The sequence below is a fragment of the Ornithorhynchus anatinus genome, chromosome 2 (genome assembly GCF_004115215.2).
Source record: "Ornithorhynchus anatinus isolate Pmale09 chromosome 2, mOrnAna1.pri.v4, whole genome shotgun sequence".
Taxonomy (NCBI): Eukaryota; Metazoa; Chordata; class Mammalia; order Monotremata; family Ornithorhynchidae; genus Ornithorhynchus; species Ornithorhynchus anatinus.
In genome coordinates this window covers 24,792,065-24,814,392 of record NC_041729.1, presented here as the reverse complement: position 1 = coordinate 24,814,392, position 22,328 = coordinate 24,792,065, and the positions used below count along the sequence as shown (strand labels likewise).

Genomic DNA, 22,328 nt, shown 5'->3' with positions numbered 1-22,328 from the left:
GTGTCCAACTTGATTACCTTGTATCTTCTACTGAGAAACAGCGTGGCTTAGTTGGAAAGAGCCTGGGCTTGGGAGTCAGTGGTCATGGGTTCTAATCCCAGCTCTGCCACTTGTCTGCTGTGTGACCTTGGGCAAGCCACTTAAATTCTCTGGGCCTCAGTTACCTCATCTGTAAAATGGGGATTAAGACTGTGAGCCCCATGTGGGACAACTGCTTACCTTGTATCTAGCGCAGTGCTTAGAACAGTGCTTGGCACATAGTAAGCGCTTAAAATAAATACCATAATTATTATCTTGGCGCTTAGTTCAGTGCTTGGCACACAATAAGCGTTTAACAAATATAATGTAAATCGCAGAAAAAGACCTAAGCACCATGGATGACCACAAGTTCATTCGTTCAATCGAATTTAATGAGCGCTTACTCTGTGCAGAGCACTGTACTAAGTGACTGGAAAGTACAATTTGGCAACAAATAGAGACAATCCCTACCCAACAATGGGCTCACAGTCTAGAAGTTGCACACCAGCAATGTAATGTCGGTTCCAAATAAAAGTCAATACGATAATAGCAATAACAACACTGCTCTGCACATAGTAAGTGCTCAATAAATACTACTGAATGAACTGTGGTAGTTCATTGCTTATTATGTGCCAATCACTGAACGCTGGGGTAGATTCAAGATAATCAGGTTGGACAAAGTCCCTGTCCCACATGGGTTCAAGAGAATCAGGGGGCTAACAGCTTAAGTAGGAGGGAGAATTGACACTGAATGGAAGGACAGAGAAGTGACTTGCCCAAGTCAGAGAGGAGACAAGTGGCGGAGCCAGGATTAGAACCCAGGTCCTTCTGACTCCCAGGACCGTGTTCTATCCACTAGGCTACGCTGCTTCTTGTTGGCCTAAGTGCCTTGGAGAGCATACTAGACGTAAAAGATACGTTCCCTGCCCTCAAGGGCCGGTTCAATCAGAAGCACTTATTGAGCAGAGACCACTGTTCTAAGCGCTTGGAAGAAGGCAGAAAGGAGAAGAGGCAGGGGCCCTGCCCTGAACGAGTTGACCCCTCCAGTTAGGGGAGATGGCAGACAGAAATTATTTTCAGATAGTGGGAGTGGGGAAAAGGTATAGAGAGTCAGTAGTTAACAGCGAGAGGATGAAAGGACAATAACTGAATAAATTAGCAGAGTGAAACAATCACTATATACATAAGTGCCTTGGAGGCTGGATACACATCAGTGCTAAGGAGTTTGCAGTTTGCAACCTAACACGGAGGAAAACAGACACAAATCAGAGAGAAGCAGCGTGGCTTAGTGGAAAGAGTACGGGCTGGGGAGTCAAAAGTCACGGGTTCAAATCCCAGCTCCGCCACCTGTCAGCTGTGTGACTTTGGGCAAGTCACTTAACTTCTCTGGGCCTCAGTTACCTCATCTGTAAAATGGGCGTTAAGACTGTGAGCCCCACGTGGGACAACCTGATCACCTTGAATCCTCTCCAGCGCTTAGAACGGTGCTTTGCACATAGTAAGCGCTTAACAAATGCCATCATTATTATCATTATCATTTACAAATAGCGGGCGCAGGAGGTTAGATAAACTGATAATTTTAAGAAGATGGAAAGGTAAATAAGTGAATAAATACGTAGAACATGTAAATCGATATTTGTATTAGTGCTAAGGACGACTATGCACTTCAGTGCTAGGGTTGGCTGCTGGGATCGCATGTCCTGAGAGGGTGGAGATTAATTAGGGAGAGCTTCCTGGAAGAAGTGGGCTTATGGGAGGGAGGGGAAGGGCTCTGAATCAATCATTCGTATTTAATGTGTGCAGAGCACTACATACTGTGCCCTCAAAATCCACCCCTCCACCTGCAAATCCAACCCAATCCCTTCGCACCTCATCAAAGAAGCACTTGGGCCATACCTTCTTCCCTCTCTGAATGCCATCTTCAACTGTTCACTCTCCAGTGGTTTTTTCCCCTCACTGCTTTCAAACATGCCCATGTCTCCCCATCCTGCAAAAAACCTCCCTTGACCCCATGGCTCCTTCCAATTATCACCTCATCTCCCTCCTAATATTCTTCTCCAAACTCCTTGAGCGAGATGTCTACATCCACTGTCTCAAGTTTCTCTCCTCTAATTCTCTCCCTGACCTCCTCCAATCCGGCTTCTGCCCCCTTCAGTCCACAGAAACTGCTCTCTCAAAGGTCACAAATGAGCTTCTTCTTGGTAAATCCAAAGGCCTCCATCCTAATCCTCTTCGACCTCTCGGCAGCCGACCATCCCCTTCTCCCAGGAATGTTAACAACCTCGGCTTCACTGACACCTCTCCTAGTTCTCCTCCTATCTCTCCGGCCGCTCATTCTCAGTCTCCGGCACAGGATCCTCCTCTGCTTCCACCCCGAACTGTGGGATTCCTTCGAAGTTCAGTTCTGGGTTCTCTTTTCTACTCTCCATCTACACCCACTGCCTTGGAAAACTCATTTGCTCCCTTGGCTTCAACTACCACCTCTATGCGGATGATTCCCAAATCTACGTCTCCAATCCTGATCTCTCTCCCTTTCTGCGGTCTCGCATTTCTTCCTGCCTTCAAGCCATCTCTATTTGGATGTCCTTCCGTCCCCTCAAACTTAATATGTCTCAAACTGATCTCCTTATCTTCCCACCGAAACCCTGTCCTCCCTGATTTTCCCATCACAGTGGACAGCACCACAGTCTTCCTGTCTCACAAGCCTGTAACGCTGGTGTTATCCTCACTCATCTCTCTCATTCAAGCCACATATTCAATCTATCACTGAATCCTGTCGGTTCAACCTTCACGATATCACTAAAATCCACCCTTTCCTCTTCATCTAATCTGCTGCCACGTTAATACAACCGCTTATCCTGTTCTGCCTTGATTACTGTATCACCTTGCTGATCTCCCTGTCTCCTATCTCACTCCACTCCAGTACTTACTTCACTTTGCAGCTTGGATCATTTTTCTACAGAGACGTTCAGGCCACATTTCCCCATTCCTTAAGAACTTCCAGTGGCTGCCCATCCACCTCTACATCAAGCAGAAACTCCTTACTAACAGCTTTAAAGCACTATATCGCTTTGCTCCCTCTTACCTCACCTCACTGCCCTCCTACTAGAACCCGGCCTCCACACTTTACTCCTTTAATACCACCTACTCACTGGACCTCAATCTCAACTACCACGCCACCGAGCCCTCGCCCACATCCTGCCTCTGGCCTGGAACACCCTCCCTCTTCACATTCGACAGACGATTACCCTCCCCACCTTCAAAGCTTTACTGAAGGCATATCTCCTCCAAGGAGCCTTCCCTGACTAAACCCTCATTTCTTCCTCCCCCAACTCCCTTCTGCAGCATCCTGATCTGCTCCTTTTACTCACCCCTCAGCCCCCAAGTGCTAATGTACCTACCCGTAATTTATATTAATTTCTGTCTCACCTCTCTAGACCGTAAGCTTCTTGTGGGTAGGGAATTAATCTACCACTTCTGTTACTTTGTACTCTCCCAAGTGCTTAGTACAATGCTCTGCATGCAGTAAGCGCTCAATAAATACGACTGATTGATACAGGTGGGGATGTCTCAATCCTGGCAGATTTAAAGCAGGGAGGGACTTAGGCAAGAGGCATCACGGGAGGAAAGGGTCAGAAGTGGAAGAGTCAAGACCAAGCTTCACTCGGGAGGAGCAAATTTAGGGTGAAACAGAGCACACATAAACCCTCGAGGCCAATGGTCAGGACCTCCTGCTTGAGGCAGAGGGGGGTGTGTCTGCTAATTCTGTTGATTTGTACTCTCCCAAGCACTTAGTACAGTACTTTGCACATAGCAAGTGCTTGATAAATACCAGTGATTGATTGAGATGGGCAGCCAGTGGAGGTTTTCTGAAGACCCGGGAGCCATTTGAGGTTTTAAAAAGGTAATCTGAGCAGCAGAAGGCATCACAGACTGAAGAGAGGATTGAAGATTGACAGTGAGTAGGTTGATATCACAAGAGGGAAGTGTGTGGATGGGGATGTAGCGTGAGGGGAGAGAAAATCCAACGGGAGTGATAGTGACTCAACTTACCTGAGGGCTCTGGGCAGGATTCGGGGTTGGGGTTCCCCCAGCCCCAGTCTTGGGCTCATCCATTAAATGGGAAGGGTGGGGAGGGCAGAGCTGGCTGGGTGAGGAGGGAATACAGGTGGCCTAAATACCATTTTTTATTCCCCTAATGGTATTTGTGATATGCACTTCCCCTCCCTCTCTCCCTTTAACTTTTCTCACTTAGAGAAGACTCCCCATTTCCCCGTAGCTTTGTTGCACCCTCTCCCACACTGCCTGAGCCCCCAGAAGGATGCCAGAAAGGAGACTTGTTTTGTTATGTTGTCCGTCTCCCCATTCTAGACTGTGAGCCCGTTGCTGGGTAGGGATTATCTCTATCTTCGCCGAATTGTACTTTCCAAGTGCTTAGTACAGTGCTCTGCACACTCAATAAATACAGTTGAATGAATGAATTAATGAGACGAGACTCGTAAAGTTGAAACCGATGTGTTGTAGAGTGGAAACAGGGTGCAAAGTTTGACTCAAGGTTGTCATCTGTCTTTACTTGAACGTCTGAAGTCCAAGGTTGCCAGTCTGTGGTCAGAAAGACTCCAGTGTGGTGGATTTCCATGGAAAGAAAAAAAAAAACTGCCTGCAATTTACCCAGAGGCCTACAAGACTCAGGAGGTTCCCTGAACCCTTCCCCATCCGACCCAGAAGGACTTGCCTGCACTGGTCGGTTGCCCAGGAAGTTCAGGTCCATGTTCTCTCCAAACAGGTAACCCTCAGGATGTGGTGTATCAAACTTCTCACCTCCCATGAAAAAATGAGTTGCAAAGTAGTTTCCTGAAAGGAGAAAAAAATAACACTATTATTACGGAATTTGCTAAACGCTATGTGCCAAGGACTGTTCTAAGCACTGGAGAAGATAAAAGGTTATCAGGTTGGACGCAGCCCCTGTCCCGCATGGGCCTCACAGTCTAGTTATGAGGGAGTATGACTTACTCTCCATTTTAGACCTGAGGAAACTGATGCCCAGAGAAGTGAAGTGACTTGCCCACAGACACACAGCAGACAAGTGGAGGAGCCAGAATTACAACACAGGTCCTCTGATTCCCAGGCCCATGTTCTTCCTACTAGGCCATCCTGCTTCTCAAGCTCTGGTTACTTGTGAAACCAAAGCAGAATGGGACTGTTTTAGGGATGGAAATAGCTGAGCCATAGGGGAACTGAATCTTTAGCAAGACCTTTAAATTACCAAGTCAGAGCCACATTTCTGACCCAACTTTCAGACCAGTTTCTCCCACAGATGTCCCATGAAATTCCCCCAACGTTTCTCTAATTGTTTTTCCTGCAGGGCTGAAAAAGGGAAAAAGACATTGGACCGCTCACCGTAAGGCTTAATAATAATAATAATGCTTTTGTTAAGCGCTTACTATGTGCCAGGCACTATTTTAAACACTGGGGTCGATACAAGGTAATCAGGTTGGACACAGTCCCTGTCCCACATGGGGTTCACAGTCTTACTCTCCATCTTCCAGATGAGGTAACTGAGGCCCAGGGAAGTGAAGTGACTTGCCAAGACCACATAACAGACAAGTGGCGGAACCAGGATGAGAACCCGTGACCTTCCGACTTCCAGACCCATTCTCCATCCACTTCACCATAGACACACAGAGTTGGTCAGGGGAAAGAGGAACAAATTAAAGCGGAGGCAGGGGATGGTCATTCAGAAAACAAAGAACTGCTTTTAAGAAAAATGATCTGGACAACAGAAAACATGAACCCACCTTCCATTCACTGTTTTCCATTTTGAATTTATCTAGCACCTGATTCAAATGGACCTCAAAGTAGTTCACATAAAACCCAAGTTACCTCCTATTAAAAAAAAAATTACGCGATGCAAGAAGAGGAAAACAGCAATCGTAGCCTTGATTGACCAGTCCCAGAATGAGCCTCGATCCCTACTGGAGGCCCAGCTGGGACAGAGGGAGTCACCAGTGAAGTGGCTGCAGGATTCAGTCCTGCAGGGAAAGCAGTTCTGGGACACATCCTCTGGTATTGCCCCACCACCTTCAGTGCCCATGCCTGACACTACTGTCCAGGAGAGGTAAAGGAAGCAGCATGGCGCAGTGGATAGGGCATGGGCCTGGGAGTCAGAAGGACCGGGTTCTAATCCCGGCTCTGCCACTCGTCTGCTGTGTGACCTTGGGCAAGACTATTAACTTCTCTGTGCCTCAGGTCCCTCATTCATAAAATGGGGGTTAAGACAGTGAGCTCTATGTGGGACAGTAAACCCTCCTGTGTCTCCCCCATTTAGACTGTGAGCCCATTATTGGGCAGGGAGCGTCTCTATCTGTTGCCGAATTGTCCATTCCAAGTGCTTAGTACAGTGCTCTGCACATAGTAAGCTCTCAATAAATACTATTGAACGACAGGGACTGTATAACCCAATTAGCTTGCATCTATCCCAGCACTTAACAAATACTATTTTAAAAAAAGGAAAGAAAGTGGGGGGGGCTGATTGTGACATGGGATTGGGGTGCAGGGGCTTTCTTCCTTCCACACCCCACTGTTAACTCCCCCTTCCCCCCTCCCCCTCCAGAGGAGGCCTCATCTGAGCTAAACGAGGGGGAAGGACAGGAGGTGGGTGTTTTAGGAGCATAATGGCTAATTCGAGCCTTGAAGAGGGTCAGCAGTTAGTGTCCTTTCCTTGTTTACCGTTTTGAAAGTCCAATCACCCTTCCACTAAACATTATTAGATCCCGAGGCTAAGAAAAGGAAGAGACCTCGACTTCTTTGCGCTCCACTCTGCTACGCTCAGAACAAAAGTTTCTCCTGACCGGTTCCCTTTTCCTCTAACCTTTCTCTCGCTGTACTGGAAACCTGGCCTTTTTCACCCTGGCAGATCGTGCTTTGATAAAGTCAACCTTCCCACTGTTGAGCCTGGCCATCAAGCCCTCCTTCTTTCAAAAACAAAACAAAATCCCACAATTCAAAAACTCTGAGAGCATTGTTTCTGCCTTCCCTTTCCGCTCTGACTCCTCTACACGCAAAATGGGGCCAGTCTAGCAATATCATTCTGGCTTCATTATTTCCCGAGTTTCTTGGAGCTCTTCCTCGAGGAAGAAGTGTGAGAGAGGCAAAGACGACAAAGAGAGAAAGCAAGAAAGAGAAAAAGAAAAAAGTATGTGTGTTGGGGGGTGGTGAGAAAATGGAAGAGAGAAGCAGCGTGGCTCAGTGGAAAGAGCACGGGCTTTGGAGTCAGAGGTCATGGGTTCAAATCCCTGCTCGGCCATTTGTCAGCTGTGTGACTTTGGGCAAGTCACTTCACTTCTCGGTGCCTCAGTTCCCTCATCTGTAAAATGGGGATTAAGACTGTGAGCCCCACGTGGGACAACCTGATTCCCCAGTGTCTACCCCAGCGCTTAGAACAGTGCTTGGCACATAGTAAGCGCTTAACAAATACCAACATTATTATTATTATTAAAAGAGAGAGGAGTGAAAGAAAGGGGAAAGAAAATCGATTAAAGTAAGGAGAGGGAGAGAAAGGAGAGAAAGACCCTAAGTGTGGCCTAGGGGATAGAGCACGGGCCTGGAAGACAGAAGATCTTGGGTTCTAATTCTAGCTCTGCCACTTGTCTGTTGTGTGATCTTGGGCAAGTCACTTCACTGGGCCTCAGTTACCTCATCTGGAAAATGGGGATTGAGACTATGAGCCCTACGTGGGACAGGGACTGTGTCCAACCTGATTAGCTTGTAACTACCTGTAAAATGGGGATTAAGACTGTGAGCCCCACGTAGGACAACCTGATTCCCCTGTGTCTAACCCAGCGCTTAGAACTGTGCTCTGCACATAGTAAGCACTTAACAAATACCAACATTATTGTTATATTATTACCCCAGCACTTAGTACAGTCCCTGGCACATAGTAAGTGCTTAACAAATACCATAAAAAAAAATTAAGGAGAGAGCAAAGTGTGGGGGGCGGGGGAGAGAGCGAGAGAGTGTGTCCCATGGGAGAGGCTCTTGGATTGTGTTTGCAGGAGGTCAGCCGATTCACAGTTTGGCTGTATTACACCATTCTGCTGACAGTGTGCTTTCCCCCAAGGAGGAAGGGCAAACCCAAATTAGGAAGGAATTTAGCTTTTTATGTAGGCCAAGAAGGATGATGCCTTGCTGCTGAGAATCAAATTAGCCCTAAGAGTAGGGAGAAAAGCTACACACACATCTACACTTCCCTGGGAAAGTTCTGTCATGGCAGTGGTTGTTTAGTGAATGCGAGACACGGAGGGAGACAAGCATCTTCCGACCAGCACGGTTGTGAGGGAGGTTTTGCTTTGCCTCAGCCAAACTCCCGGTTCCCACTTACCTCCCGGTGCCCTTTAACATGACATAATTTTGGCTTTCACACCATTTCCAGGGGTCTAAAACAGGCCAGTCCTTAGATGCTGATAAACTACTGCTGGATCACCCTCACTCAGGGTGAAAAGCAGGCATCGCACATACACAATCATTACTGGCAAAAGAGGAAGGCCCAAGTGATATACTACTGTGTGCAGAGCACTGTACTAAGCACTTGGAAGAATACGATAAAATTAAACAGAGTTGGTAGACACATTCACGAAAGATGAGAGAGAAACGAGAGCGAGAGAGAGAATGCATAGACTTTAAGCTCATTATGGGCAGGGAACAGGTCTCCCAACTCTTCTGTAGAGTACTCTCCCCAGCGCTTAGTTCAGTGCTCTGCACACAGTAAATGTTTAGTAACTACCATTGATTGATTGACTACAGGGCTCTGCAAACACTGAGCATTCAATAAATACACCATTGAGAGAGACCCAGAGCCAAAAGAGAGAGGCAGGAGAGTGAGAAAAAGACAAGAGAGATAGGAGAGACAAAACAGAGGAGAGACGGGAGAGAGGGAGAGGAGAAAAGCAGAGAGAGAGAGAGAATCCTCCTCAGCTCAAAATCAAAAACAATAGTTCCTTATCCCCTTCAGGGAACAAAGACACACAAGTAACTGACAATTAGAAGACTGAATGATGCATGAAATGAGGCTCTGCTGTCAGATAAATTGCTGTGGCCAAAAGAAACTCCCTGTTAGTATCACGTGTCTGCACTCTGATAATAATAATGATGGTATTTGTTAAGCGCTTACTCTGGGCCAAGCACTGTTCTAAGCGTTGGGGGGGATACAAGGTGATCAGGTGGTCCCACATGGGGCTCACAGTCTTAACCCCCATTTTCCAGTTGAGGGAACTGAGGCCCAGAGAAGTTAAGTGAGTTGCCCAAAGTCACACAGCTGACAAGCGGAGGAGCCGGGATTAGAACCCATGATCTCCTACTCCCAAGCCCGTGCTCCTTCCACTGAGCCACGCTGCTTCGAGCGGCCGGACACTGGGAGCAGAGAGGATGGGGGGAGTCCAGAGCCCTAAGCCAGGGCCACAGTCTCTTCCAGTCCATCAGGACCACGGAGGGCCACCAACCCCGACCCACGATGGGCAGAAGCCAGGAGTTCCAAGTCAGAGCTTCACCTCACACAGTCAACTCCACCACCACCAAACTACCAATTCCACCAAACACCTCCAACCTCTACCAATTCCACCGACTTCACCAACCACCACCGACTCCAGTGCATTTTCGGTTCCCTACAAACAGCGGACTGAAAGATACAGTGTGCCAGAGTATAATAATAATGATGGTATTTGTTAAGCGCTTACTATGTGCCAAGCATTGGGGTAGTACAGTCTAATCAGGTTGTCCCACATGGGGCTCCCAGTTTTAATCCCCATTTTACAGATGAAGTAACTGAGGCACAGAGAAGTTAAGTGGCCCGCTCAAAGCTACACAGCTGACAAGTGGTGGAGCTAGGATTAGAACCCATGACATCTGACTGCCAAGCCCGGGCTCTTTCCACTAAGCCACTCTGCTTCTGAAGAGGCCGGATGAACAAACTAAGGCACCACGGCCTAAAAGCTCTGGGCTGGAGGTCAGGAATCTTTGGTTCGGCTCCCAGTTCTACCACTAAAGTACAGCCTGTAATTTCCCTGAGTCTCACTTTCTCCATCTGTTTGAAGAGAAGAAAATGACTTCCTTGCTTACATCACAGGAAGGCTATTTTTAATATTTTTTTTAAAACCGAAGACAAAAGAAATATCTGAAAAAGCATCATGAAGCTCTTTACAGGAAAGCTATTATAGGAAACTAAGGGATTACTCACGACCACCTGTAGCACTTCAGGACACAGTGTCTCACATACCCTATTTATTACTTAAGCGATCACTCACTCATCTACAGAGCCGCTTTTTCTTCTTCCTCCTATCTGTAAATGACTTTTGCGTCACCTCCCCCACCACACTGAAAACTCCCTGAGGGTCGGCACTGTGCCTACTAATTCTAGTGTGGCCTCCCAAGTGCTTAGGACGATGCTCTGCGCTCAGTAAATACCACTGGTGGATTGATTCCGATCCCCTTCGTGCAGAGAACGGCCTCTCTCATCCTATTTGCTCCTCCAAATCTGCCCCTCCTGCAGCTCAAGGCTCACGTCCCCAAGTAGCTTTGCTCCACTTGGGTCGAGAAGCAGTGGGGCTTAGCGGAAAGAGAACGGGCCTGGGAATCAGAGGACCAGGTTTCTAACCCTTAGACTGCTGTGTGACCTTGAGCGAGCCACTTAACTTCTCTGTGCCTCCTTTTCCTCATCAGAAAAGCCTGTTCTCCCTCCCGCTTAGACTGCGAGCCCCACATGAGGCAGGGACCGTATCCTACCTGATAATCTTGGATGGGCCCCAGTGTCTGGCACAGTGCTTGGCAAACAGTAAATGCATAAATACCGTAATTATTATTAGGTCCTCCCCCTTCCATTTTCTCATGAAGCCAGTAAAATCTGTGACTCTCCCCTCTCCAACTCACTCGAACGACAACTGGTATCTAGTACTGAGGAACAGGAGGAGATCAGAAAGGGGCTGCGCGGGCAGGGAGGGGGCCGATGGGGAAGCACGGACAGAGTTTTGAGAAAACGGCACAGTCAGAACGGCCAAGGTGCAGATTTCAGAACTACTGGAGAAGGGTGGGCACCACAGTGAGCCCCCAGCCTGAAAATAATTAAATAAAAATAAATGAATGGTGGAATTTGTTAAGTGCTTACTATGTGCAAAGCACTAATCTAAGCGCTGGGGATACAAGGTGATCAGGTTGTCCCAAGTGGGGCTCACAGTTTTAATCTCCATTTTAGAGACGAGGTAACTGAGGCACAGAGAAGTTAAGTGACTTGCCCAAAGTCACACAGCTGGCAAGCGGCAGGGCCGGGATTAGAACCCACGACCTCTTACTACCAAACCCGGGCTCTTGGATTAGCACAATCTGGTCAGCAATGGTCAGAGAAGCAGTGTGGCCTAGTGGATTAAAGCACGGGCTCGGGGGTCAGAAGGACCTGGGTTCTAATCACAGCTCCGCCGTTTGTCTGCTGTGTGACCTTGGGCAAATCACTTCACTGTGCCTCGGTTACCTCGTCTCTAAAATGGGGATTGATCCTGGGAGCCCTATGTTGGACAGGGCTGCGTCCGACATGATTAACTTGTGTCTACCTCGATGCTTAGTACAGCGCCTGGCACATAGTAAGCACTTAACAACACAGACATGCAAGCAGTGACGCACGGTGGCCTGGGTAAAGGATGTTGATAAAACCCCAAATTGGCGAGAGATTTAATAGCCGTCCCAAGCCACCCACTCTCTTCTCTCCTTCCACAAACTTGGCTGACCTACACAGCAGGTCATCCGCCACACCACCACCATCATGGTGGCCGGGCCCCAGACCCTCCTTCGAGATGTGAGTCACTGACCGAATGCGGTAATAAAATGGGATAAGTACCCTTCAGCGGAGACTAAACTCAAGAGACTTCAATCTGAGATCCCCACGTCGATGACCAGGCGGCAAAGTGGAACTAAGAAAACCAGAATAAATAGCAGCGGAGGAACTGCAGTAGAGCGCTTGAGAAAGCGCAACGGAACCATAAGACAGACGCCCTGCCCGCGATGAGTTTACACTCTGAGGAGACAGACAGAAAATATTTACGAATGGGATAATCAGAACAAACTGGCTGTACAATTCATTCGTTCAATCGCATTTACTGAGCGCTTACTGTGTGCAGAGCACTGTACCGAGTGCTTGGGAGAGGACAATACTGGAGCACACATATCAAATATTATTTAATATTTAAATAGTATAAAAGACGCCTCTTAATCCAGCCCCACCCTCAGAGGAAGGGGGTGTGGAGAATTAATCAATCTGTCAATTGTGTTTATTGGGCACTTAATGGGTGTAAAACATGCTGATAAGACTCGGTGTTCTGTATTTATTGTATTTACCTCTAGATTGTAGCGCTCAATAAATACAACAATGAATGAATGAAAAGCAGCACAACAAAGAGATGGGACGATCAATCAGTGAATCCATGATATTTATTGAGCGCTTATCCTGTGCAGAGCATTGCATTTAGCGCTTGGGAGAAAATAATAATAATAATTGTGGTATTTGTTAAGCGCATACTAAGTGCCAGGCAAGGTACTAAGCGCTGGGGCGGATATAAGCAAATCGGGTTGGACACAGTGTCGGTCCCAGATGGGGCTCACAGTCTTAATCCCCATTTTACAGATGAGGGAACTGAGGCACAGAGAAGCAAAGTGACTTGCCCAAGGCCACACAGCTGACAAGTGGCAGGGCCGGGATGAGAACCCAGGTCCTTCTGACTCCCAGGCCCGTGCTCTATCCACTAAGCGAAGCCATGTTGCTTCTCATACAGTAGAGTTGGTAGACATGATTCCTACCCACAAGGAGCTTGTAGTTAAGCGTGGGGGATAAGCATTAAAATAAATAACTGAGAGAGGGGAAATGGGAGAGTATAAGGAAATGAACATAAGTGCTATTGGGCTGAGGAAGTAAAGGGGAACAGGTCCGAGTACATAGGCGACGTAGATGGGCCAGCCAAAGGAAGAAATTAGAGCTGAGGCAGGCAAGATTTCTTGGAAAAGGTGTGCTTTTAGCCTTCACAAATGGGATGGAGTTTCTCGGGAGGATCAAATGAACAATAATTTTACACCCTTAATGGCTACAATAATTAAGCCCTGTAAATTTGTCACGAACTTTACAAGCATTAGCCCTCATAATAAACCAAGAAGGGAGAGCGGTACAGGAAAATGACTCCCCGGGAGCCCAAGGCCCGGCTGCAGATGGACCTGGCTGGCTTTCCTTCGGCCCTCCGGACCATGAAATCCTTTTGGCCGGTCGCCTACTCTCAGTCCCCGATGAAAGAACGTATTGTTCAGCTCATGGCTCGTTAACACGAACTGGCTTCCATGGGATCCTGGCTCCGATGAGACTATGTGCTGCTACGACAACATTTTGGTTCAGCCGACTACTGAATTTGGAAACCCCTTTGAAGTTTGGTGTAATAAAGTTTGACCTGAATTCATTTTAAGAACGGCTGAGTAATGAAAATAAGTCCCAGCGACACTAGGTATTTGGGATTGCGGGTTGGAAATAAATGGGAAATAGTACAAAAAGGGAAATGTACAGTGCTCCGTACACAGTAAGCATTCAATAAATATGACTGAAGTAGAGCTCAGAGATAATGTCTTCCCTTCCTGAATTCAATCCATCAACCAATCAATCGGTAGTATATACTGACTGTTTACTGTGTGCAGAGCATTGTTACGTGCTTGGGAGGGTACAACAATTTCAACAATAAACACTGTAATTACAATGTTCTGATTTAATACTGAATTACCAGGTATTTGTCTAGCCATAAAATATTCCAGAGAGCCACTCAAAGAGTTCCCAAAACGGTCTTATTCGACCTCAAAACCTGTCTTCGGGGGGGAGAGGGAGCTGGTAGACCCATTTCACAGATGGAAAAACTGAGGCAGGACGAGTATATGGACTGGCGCGATAGCCCACGATGAGTAAAAGGTGAAACCGGGACCCAAACTCAAATATTCTACCTTCCCTTTCCACATATCCCATTCCAGATGCTGGAGACTTCATACAGAGATTCCAAAAGGGATTCAAGTGAAAATGTAAAGACTGGCAGGGTGGATCCATTTTTCCCAATGAAAAATGACTTGCTCCTGCAGAACCCGGCTCCTCCGATCCTCCAGGTCGGCGGAGGTCAGTGGCTGGGCTCGAGGACCTCAGTGGTCAGCACCCAGAAAGTCTGAGCTGGGCACAAAACGTCTCGAAAAAAATCCAACACAGTTCCAATAAATTCTAATAAAGAATCCTTCACGCATTTACATTCACGGGCTAAATTCCAACTGTGTTAAAAAGACACGGTCAGTCGTATTTACTAAGTCATATTTACTAAGAACTGGGGAGAATTCAATACCACAGACACATTCCCTGCCCACAGTGAGCTCACAGTCTAGAGGGGGAGACAGACATTAATATAAATAAATTACAGATATATACATAAACACCACAGGCCACTCGATGCAGGTTAAGAGATTATTACTTTTATTATTAATAGTATTTACTGAGCACTTTCTGTGTGCAAAGCACGGTACTAAGCACTTGGGAGAGGACAATATAAGATCAAACACAATCCCTGCCCACAACGAGCTCACAGTCTGGAGGAGGTGGCATTGGGACCAATTTGGGATTTCTGCCCTTTTAGTTGAGAAACGGGCTGCAAGAGGTACCTAAAAATGGTCACTTATCAGTCGATCAATCGATGGGATATACTGGGTGTTTACTGTATGCAGAGCATAGGACCGAGCGCTTACCGGGCTCTAAAAACGGTAATTATGGTACTAAACGCTTATTATGTGCCAGACACCGTACTTATTTACGTTGATGTCTATTTGTATCGATGCCTGTCTCCCCCCGTCTAGACTGTGAGCTCGCTGTGGGCAGAGATTGTCACTCTTTATTGCTGTATTGGACTTAGTGCTTAGTACAAGTGCTTAGTACAGTGCTCTGCACACTGTTAAGCGCTCAAGAAATATGACAATGAACGAATCAATCAACGGCATTTACCGAGCACTTACTATCTTTGGAGCACTGTACTAAGCACTTGGGAAAGTATAACAGAATAGAATTAGTGGACGTATTCCCTGTCCACAGTGAGCTTCCAGTTTTGAGGGAACTATCCTCCCGGGCAATGATGAACTATGCAGTTTTACTTTCCGCTGGGAAGAAACAGTTCGCCGAACGCCTGTGGCCACTGGCCCCAACCTTACCCGCCCCTGCCCAAAACTGGATATATCGGTTTGTTTTGTGCTAAATTGGGCTCCCGTAGTTGCTACGGGAACCGGTAATTTTGCTACACTGACGTTTTCTGTTTGAAAACATAAAATCAAGCAAGGAAAATGAGGAAAATGAGTGGAAAAGAACAGCTGCTTTACTCCGGCCTTGAAACTAAAGGTTTTCAGAGAATTGGGCTCACCTCTTCCCCTACACCTGCCCCCCACAGTGGGTCCCTAAAAGAATGGAAGCCCCGACCGGGGGGGGGGACAGGTCCCCCATGTTCAGGCCGTACGTTCATCCAAGAAGACCGACCTGGAGGGGGACAGGAGGGGGATATTTCAAAGAACCAAATTCAACCCTTAGCTACGGCCATTAACTTTCTTTTTTAATGGTTTTGGTTCAGTGCTCACTAGGTGCCGGGCGCTGTACTAAGCACTAGGGATAGATGTAAGGTTACTGGGTTGGGCGTGAGGTTGATAACAGAAGAGTGAAGTGCACGGGCTGGCTTGTAGTAGGAGAGTAGCGAGGTGAGGTATGAGTGGGCAAGGTGGCTGACAGCATATATCGCTCCCATTGCCCTGTGCCTCACGGCATAACGGATAGGGCACGGGCCTGGGAATCAGAAGGTCGCCAGGCGTAAGGACCTGGGTTCTAATCCCGGCTCTGCCACTTGTCCACCGTGTGACCTTGGGCAAATCACTTCATTCTCTGGGCCTGTTATTTCGTCTGTAAAATGGGGATTAAGACTGTGACTCCCATTTGGGACAGGGACTGTGTCCAACCTGATTAGCTTGAATCCACTCCAGAGTTTCGTACAGCACCGGGCACAGATCATGCGCTTAACAAATACCACAGTTACTATTATTATTACTAAAAATGGGCCTGAACCACACCGGGTTACCTTGATTTCCTTCTGAAATCAAATAACCATCCTGAGACGGGACAGCATCACTCCTGTAAAGGGCAGGCACCACCTTAAAGCACTCAACAGGGGCAAAGTACATTCAGTTTGGCCATAATGCCTGCTTTCACTATGTCTTTCGGCCGAAACGTCGTAAGGGAATCAGGGAACGTTTGTTTGTTAACACTAATGGTTTGGATCCAACGTGGCCCAGTGGCAGGGGTTGCACCTGTCAATAATAACAACAATAAAAAGAAGAAGAAGAAATGAATGTGACACTGAAGTGCTACTATGACCTCCGCACTGCTCTAAGCGCTGGGTAGACACAAGGTAACTGGATTGGACACAGTCCCTGTCCCACAGGGCTCACAGTCTTAATCCCCGTTTTACAGATAAGGTAACTGAGGCACTGATAAGTGAAGTGGCTTGCCCAAGGTCACACAGCAGACAAGTGGCAGAGCTAGGATTAGAACCCAGGTCCTTCTCACTGGCTCCCAAGCAAGTGCTCTAACCACCAGGCCGTGCTGCTCCTTTACCAACTCAACTGTACTCGCCCAATTAATCGATCAATGATGTTTATTCAGCGCTTACTGTGTGCAGAGCACGGCGCTAAGTGCTTGGGAAAAGTACAAGAGGTATGAACACTGCCCTCATGGAGCTCCCAGACTAAGGGGGAGACAGATATAAAAATAAATCATAGGATCAGGGAAATAGTACAGTGTAAGGATACTTACCTAACTATTGTGGGGCTGGGACAAGTATCAAAGTACAGTGCTCCCAAGTACTCAGCGCAGTGCTCGGTACACAGTAAGCGCTCAGGATATACCACTGATTGATACCAGACGAGTACAGTGTCGGCAACAAATGACAGCTTCAGCAAATTTCCCTTAGCGTAGATTTTTTTCAAGTATGCAACCCCGGGTTATAGCAGAATGAGAACGGGGCATTTTGGAATTATTCCTTTCCGGCAACAAGCATCAATCTGGTTTGACAAGCGGTACCTTCTAATCCGAAAATAATAATTACGGAATTTGCTAAGCACTTACTATGTGCCGGGCACTTTAGTAAGCGCTGGGGTGATAGGAGCAAATCGGTGTGGACACGGTCGACGTCCCGCAGTCTCAATCCCCATTTTACTGATGAGGTAACTGAGGCACAGAGAAGAGCGGTGACTTGCCCAGGGTCACGCAACAGACAAGTGGTGGAGCTGAAATTACAACCAGTGACCTTCTAATTCCCAGGCCCGGGCTCTATCCACTACACCATGCTGCTGTGATAGGCTGACATTCAAAACCAGTTTGCAGATCTTATTGCTGCCCCATCTTGACGCTACACACACAGAGTTAGTAAAGCTTAGTAAGTGCATTTCAGTGAGACTAAGAAAGATCATTTTATGACTAAAATAATTGCTACAGGGCACCTCTCCAACATACCTCCTCAACTGGGAAGCAGTGTGGCCTCGGAGAGCAAGCACAGGCCTGGGAGCCAGAGGACCTGGGTTCTAATCCCAGCTCTGCACGTGCCTGCTGGGTGACTTTAGGCAAGTCACTTCACTATTCTTGGTTTCCTCAACTGTAAAATGGGGATTCAATAACTGCTGTCCCTCCTATGAGCCTCATGCAGGAGAGGGACTATATCTGGCCAGATGAACTGACTAATTTGTATCTGCCCCAATGCTTAGAACAGTGCTTGCCTCACATTAAGAGCTTAACTATACCATTAAAAAAAAAATTTTTTCCTCCCCAGGCAGGCTACATTCATGGCATGCCATGACTGGTGACACGCAAAATAATGATTCATTCATTCATTCAACAGTATTTATTGAGCACTTACTATGTGCAGAGCACTGTACTAAGTGCTTGGAATGTACAATTCGGCAACAGAGAGAGACAACCGCTGCCCAACGACGGGCTCACGGTCTAAACGGATAATAATGATGGTATTTGTTAAGCGCTTACTATGTGCCACGCTCTGTTCTAAGCGCTGGGGGAGACACAAAGTCATCAGGTTGTCCCACGTGGGGCTCCCAGTCTTCATCCCCATTTTACAGATGAGTTCACTGAGGCACAGAGAAGTGACTTGCCCAAAGTCACACAGCTGACAGGCGGCGGAGCTGGGAATGGAACCCATGACCTCTGACTCCCAAGCCCGAGTTCTTTCCACTGAGCCACGCTGCCCAGCACTGGAGTGACACTTCACCTCACAAAGACCCAGGGGCAGCATAATGCTTGCTCCTCTGCTGATGCGACATAAAGCCCTGCAAAAGGCCCCCCCCAAAAAAAATAAGGATCCAAAGAAAACAGGAAGGTGGAGAGGCATTCCTGGAAACAGAGCCAACAACCCAAAGGAAGAAAAGGGCAAGAGTTTAAATATCACCAAAAGGGGAAAGGAAAAAAAATGGGAAAAATACCCCCCCCATAATAGAAATTGGGGGAGTAGGGGGTGGTGCAGCATCTTCCTCAAGGAAGATGAAACTAAAGAATTCTATGAATCTCTTGGCTAGCCTTCTCACCCCTGAGAGCAGCTTCTAACCCACGATATCAAGAACCTCCAGTGGTTGCCCATCTAAATCTGCATCAAACAGAAACTCCTTACCGTCGCCTTTAAAGCACTCAATCATCTTATCCCTCCTACCTTACCTCTCTTCATTCAGTCTTATTTACTGAGTGCTTAGGGTGTGCAGCGCACTGTACTATGCACTTGAGAGAATACAATGACAGTAAACTGACACATTCCTTGCCCGTGATGAGCTTACAATCAGCCTACTCTACCCTTCTTTGCCCCTTATATACAGGACTGCATTTATTTTAAAATCTGTGTCCCTCTCTAGACTGGAAGCTCCTTGTAGGCAAGGAACACGTCTATCAACTCTATTGTACTCTTCCAAGAGCTCAGTACAGTCGTCTGAAACCAGCAAGCGCTCGATAAATACCACTGACGGTTGGCTGGCAAAACGGCACGCCGACTCCCTGCCTGGCTTTCAGCTTTAGAGATCTCTGGAAAATATCTCGCTACCAGGATTAGCATCCTTTGCAAGACGCTCTTCAAATTCCTTCTGGCCAGCCTCATTTCCCATTTGCCCCTCTCAGGGTCACACCTGGAGAGTTCCCAGTCCTCTACCAGTCTCGACTACGGGAGGGAGAGCCAGGCAGGGGCCTGTCCATTCCATTCCTAGCTTGGGCAGTGGCTAGCCAGTGGAAGGCCGTCTGCTACAAGTCAAAACTCGCCTGTGCTGGGCAGCAGCGGCACGGGAGAGGATCAAGGGCGAAGACTCAAGTTTACTGCGCGGGAAGAGGCAATGGTAAACCTCTTTCGTATTTTTCCCAAGAAAACTATGGATCCACTACCAGAACGATGGCAGATGGAGGTGGGGCGTTCTGGGAGAGATGTGTCCATGACGTCGTTTGGGTGGAAGACGACTCGACGGCATAAGACAATTTCCCGCTGGCACCTGACCTCTCCTCCAAAAGGCAGGGACCATTTCTGTTCCTGACCTGTGGACTCTTTCCTAGAGCTCAGTCCAGTGCTCTGCACACAGTAAGCCCTCAATAAATACTACTACTATTACTTCCCCCGCCTACCGCAATTTATGGGCTTTACTGTTCCAGTCACTCCGAAGGCCATTCCATTTTTAAAAGGTGGTATTTCTTCCTCTGATGACACCTTTAACTGGACAATTAGCCCTGCAGTTTTTCATTCTGGTCAACTGAACTGATAATCTGTTCCGTGGCATTTATTTTAACACGGTCTATTAGTGGCATTTTTTTTTTTTGAAGCCACCAAGATTCTCGTAGGATTCTTATATCTTCAGCAACTCTTTGCAAGCTTTTCCCAACTACAGCCTGCATTTTAGTCCACTTCCCTTTTTCTAAAACTTCCAAATCTTTTGGCCTTCAAAAACAATGTTACATTTAACTGCACTGTAATTTCCCCTATGGTATTTTAATAAAATGCCGTAAGCACATAGTACGTTTAACACTATTTTGAGACTGTGTATCTTTCCCAATTGTAGGTCAATTTCCTAGAATCAACATAATGCAAAGGGATTCTTCTACCCAGAGCGCCAAGGCAATTTTAGAGGCTTTAGAAGGAAGCAGGCAACGGTTTAGTTCACCAAACTATGTGGAACGCAGACTTATTACGAGACAAGTTAAATCGGCCAAATTATTTTCAACTCAACATAAAGGATCAGTTTTCCTGCTTGCTCCCAGAGGGATTTCTAGAGGTTCCTCAAAGACATTCAGCCTTACTGTCTCCAACAGCTGCTGTTTAGAAACCTGATTCTGAGGCACACTGAAATCTGTCAGCAAACACATGTGAAATTAAAGCAGCACGGCCTAGCCGCAAGAGCACGGGAGTCAGAGGACGTGGGTTCTAATCCTGGCTCCTGTGTGACCTTGGGCAAGTCACTTCACTTCTCTTGGTCTCATCTACCTCGTCTGTAAAGTGGAGATTAAGAGTCTGAGCCCCATGTGCGACAGGGACTGCGTCCAACCTGATTACCTTGTATCTACGCGAGGACATAGCTTACGTAGTAAGCGCTTAACAAACAGAAGCAGAGAGGCAGCATGGCAGTGGATAGAGCCCGGGCCTGGGGGGTCATGAGGTCATGGGTTCTAATCCCAGCTCCGCCACCCGTCTCCGGTGTGACTCTCGGCAAGTCACTTGGCTTCTCTGTGCCTCAGTTCCCTCATCTGTAAAATGGGGATCGAGACTGTGAGCCCCGCGTGGAACGCGGACCATGTCCAACCCGATCTGCTTGGATCCACCCCAGCGCTTAGCACAGTGCCTGCAAATAGTAAGCGCTTCATAAAGACCGTAATTACTACATATTATTATTATTAAAATCCCACTGCTCTGCAAGCTACAGAATGTACAGGGAAAGCTGCCCTTTGGGTTCAGAGCTGACACTATTGGCAGTGACAGTGTGCATGTGTGTGGGTGTTCACATGCACACACCGAGGACCTAAACGATCGCTTCCTCACTCCACCCCTTTTTCTCATCCGCTCGCTCCCATTCCAGGAGAGTATTACATCCTCAAGGTTGTCCATCTTCAAAGCCACACTGCCAGGGGTGAGGCTGCCATGGTCCCTGTCCTTGGGAGAGGTCAGGTGCCAGTGGGAAATTAGGCTGACGGAAAGGAATTTGAAGAGCAACTCGCAAAGGACGCTAATCCTGAGAGCAAGGAACCCGTGAGCGTCGTTGAGAGACGATGTCTTGGGCAGTATCGTAGAGTGAATTTACGCCTCTTTGGGCCTCGTCCCGATCTGTAGTATTTTCGGCGCCTCCTCTGTGGACAGAGCACTGGAATAAGCGCTAGGGAGGGGGTCATTAGAATCAAGGAGCTGAGGGGTAGACACCATTCATTCAATTGTATTTATTAAGCACTTACTGTGTGCACAGCACTGTACTAAGCGCTTGGGAAAATACAACAGAACCACCAACGGTGACATTCCCCGCCCCCAAAGAGCTCAAAGTCTAGCGGGGAAGGAGTCCGACAGCAATACACCAAGGGCAAAGGCCTGGGAGTGGGAGGCCCTGAGTTCTAATTCTAACTCTGCCATTTCCCTGCTGTGCGACCTTGGGCAGGTCACTTCACTTCTCTGGGCTTCAGTTTCCTCATCTGTAAAATGGAGGTTTTCTACCTGTTCTCCCTCCTAGACCGTGAGCTCCACCTGGCACGGGGACTGTATCCGCCCTGGTTATCTCATGTCCAGCCCAGCGCTTAGTAGAGTGTTTGACGCATAGCAAGTACTACGTTTGGGCTATATCAGGCGGGAGGGGCCAGACGGACATCCATATGGAGATGTCATGGAGGTAGAGGAGAGGTGAGATTGCGGAGAAGGAGAGAGGTCATCCACACAGAGGTGATTAGACTGTGAGCCTGTCAATGGGCAGGGACTGTATCTGTTGCCGAACTGTACAATCCAAGCGCTCAGTACAGTGCTCTGCACATAGTAAGCGCTCAATAAATACTATTGAATGACAGTTGAAGGCCCAAGAGGGGATGGTCTCTTAGGAGATGAGTATAAAGTGAGAAGAGAAGGGGGCCCAGGACAGAGTCTTGAGGGACACCCCCCACCCGCCAAGTTAGGGAGCGGGGGCCAAATAGAAGAGCTGATGAAAGGACCGACCAGAGAGGAAAGGGATGCAGGAGA

General features: G+C 47.6%; 1 protein-coding gene and 1 non-coding gene across 5 annotated transcripts in view; one reads left to right on the top strand and one right to left on the bottom strand.

The window, feature by feature from the left end:
- The window catches only part of MGRN1 (mahogunin ring finger 1), a 118,247-nt gene that overhangs the window by 81,490 nt on the left and 14,429 nt on the right, over positions 1–22,328 (bottom strand). For all 4 annotated transcript variants that reach the window (XM_029055181.2, XM_029055182.2, XM_029055192.2 and 1 more), the window contains exon 2: positions 4,754–4,872. In XM_029055181.2, coding sequence (XP_028911014.1) covers positions 4,754–4,872 — 119 coding nt within the window. The remainder of the gene's footprint in view (positions 1–4,753; positions 4,873–22,328) is intronic.
- Positions 19,249–19,386, top strand: LOC114809938. The gene has a single exon (XR_003757709.1). It is a non-coding gene; the product is annotated as a small nucleolar RNA SNORA7 (small nucleolar RNA).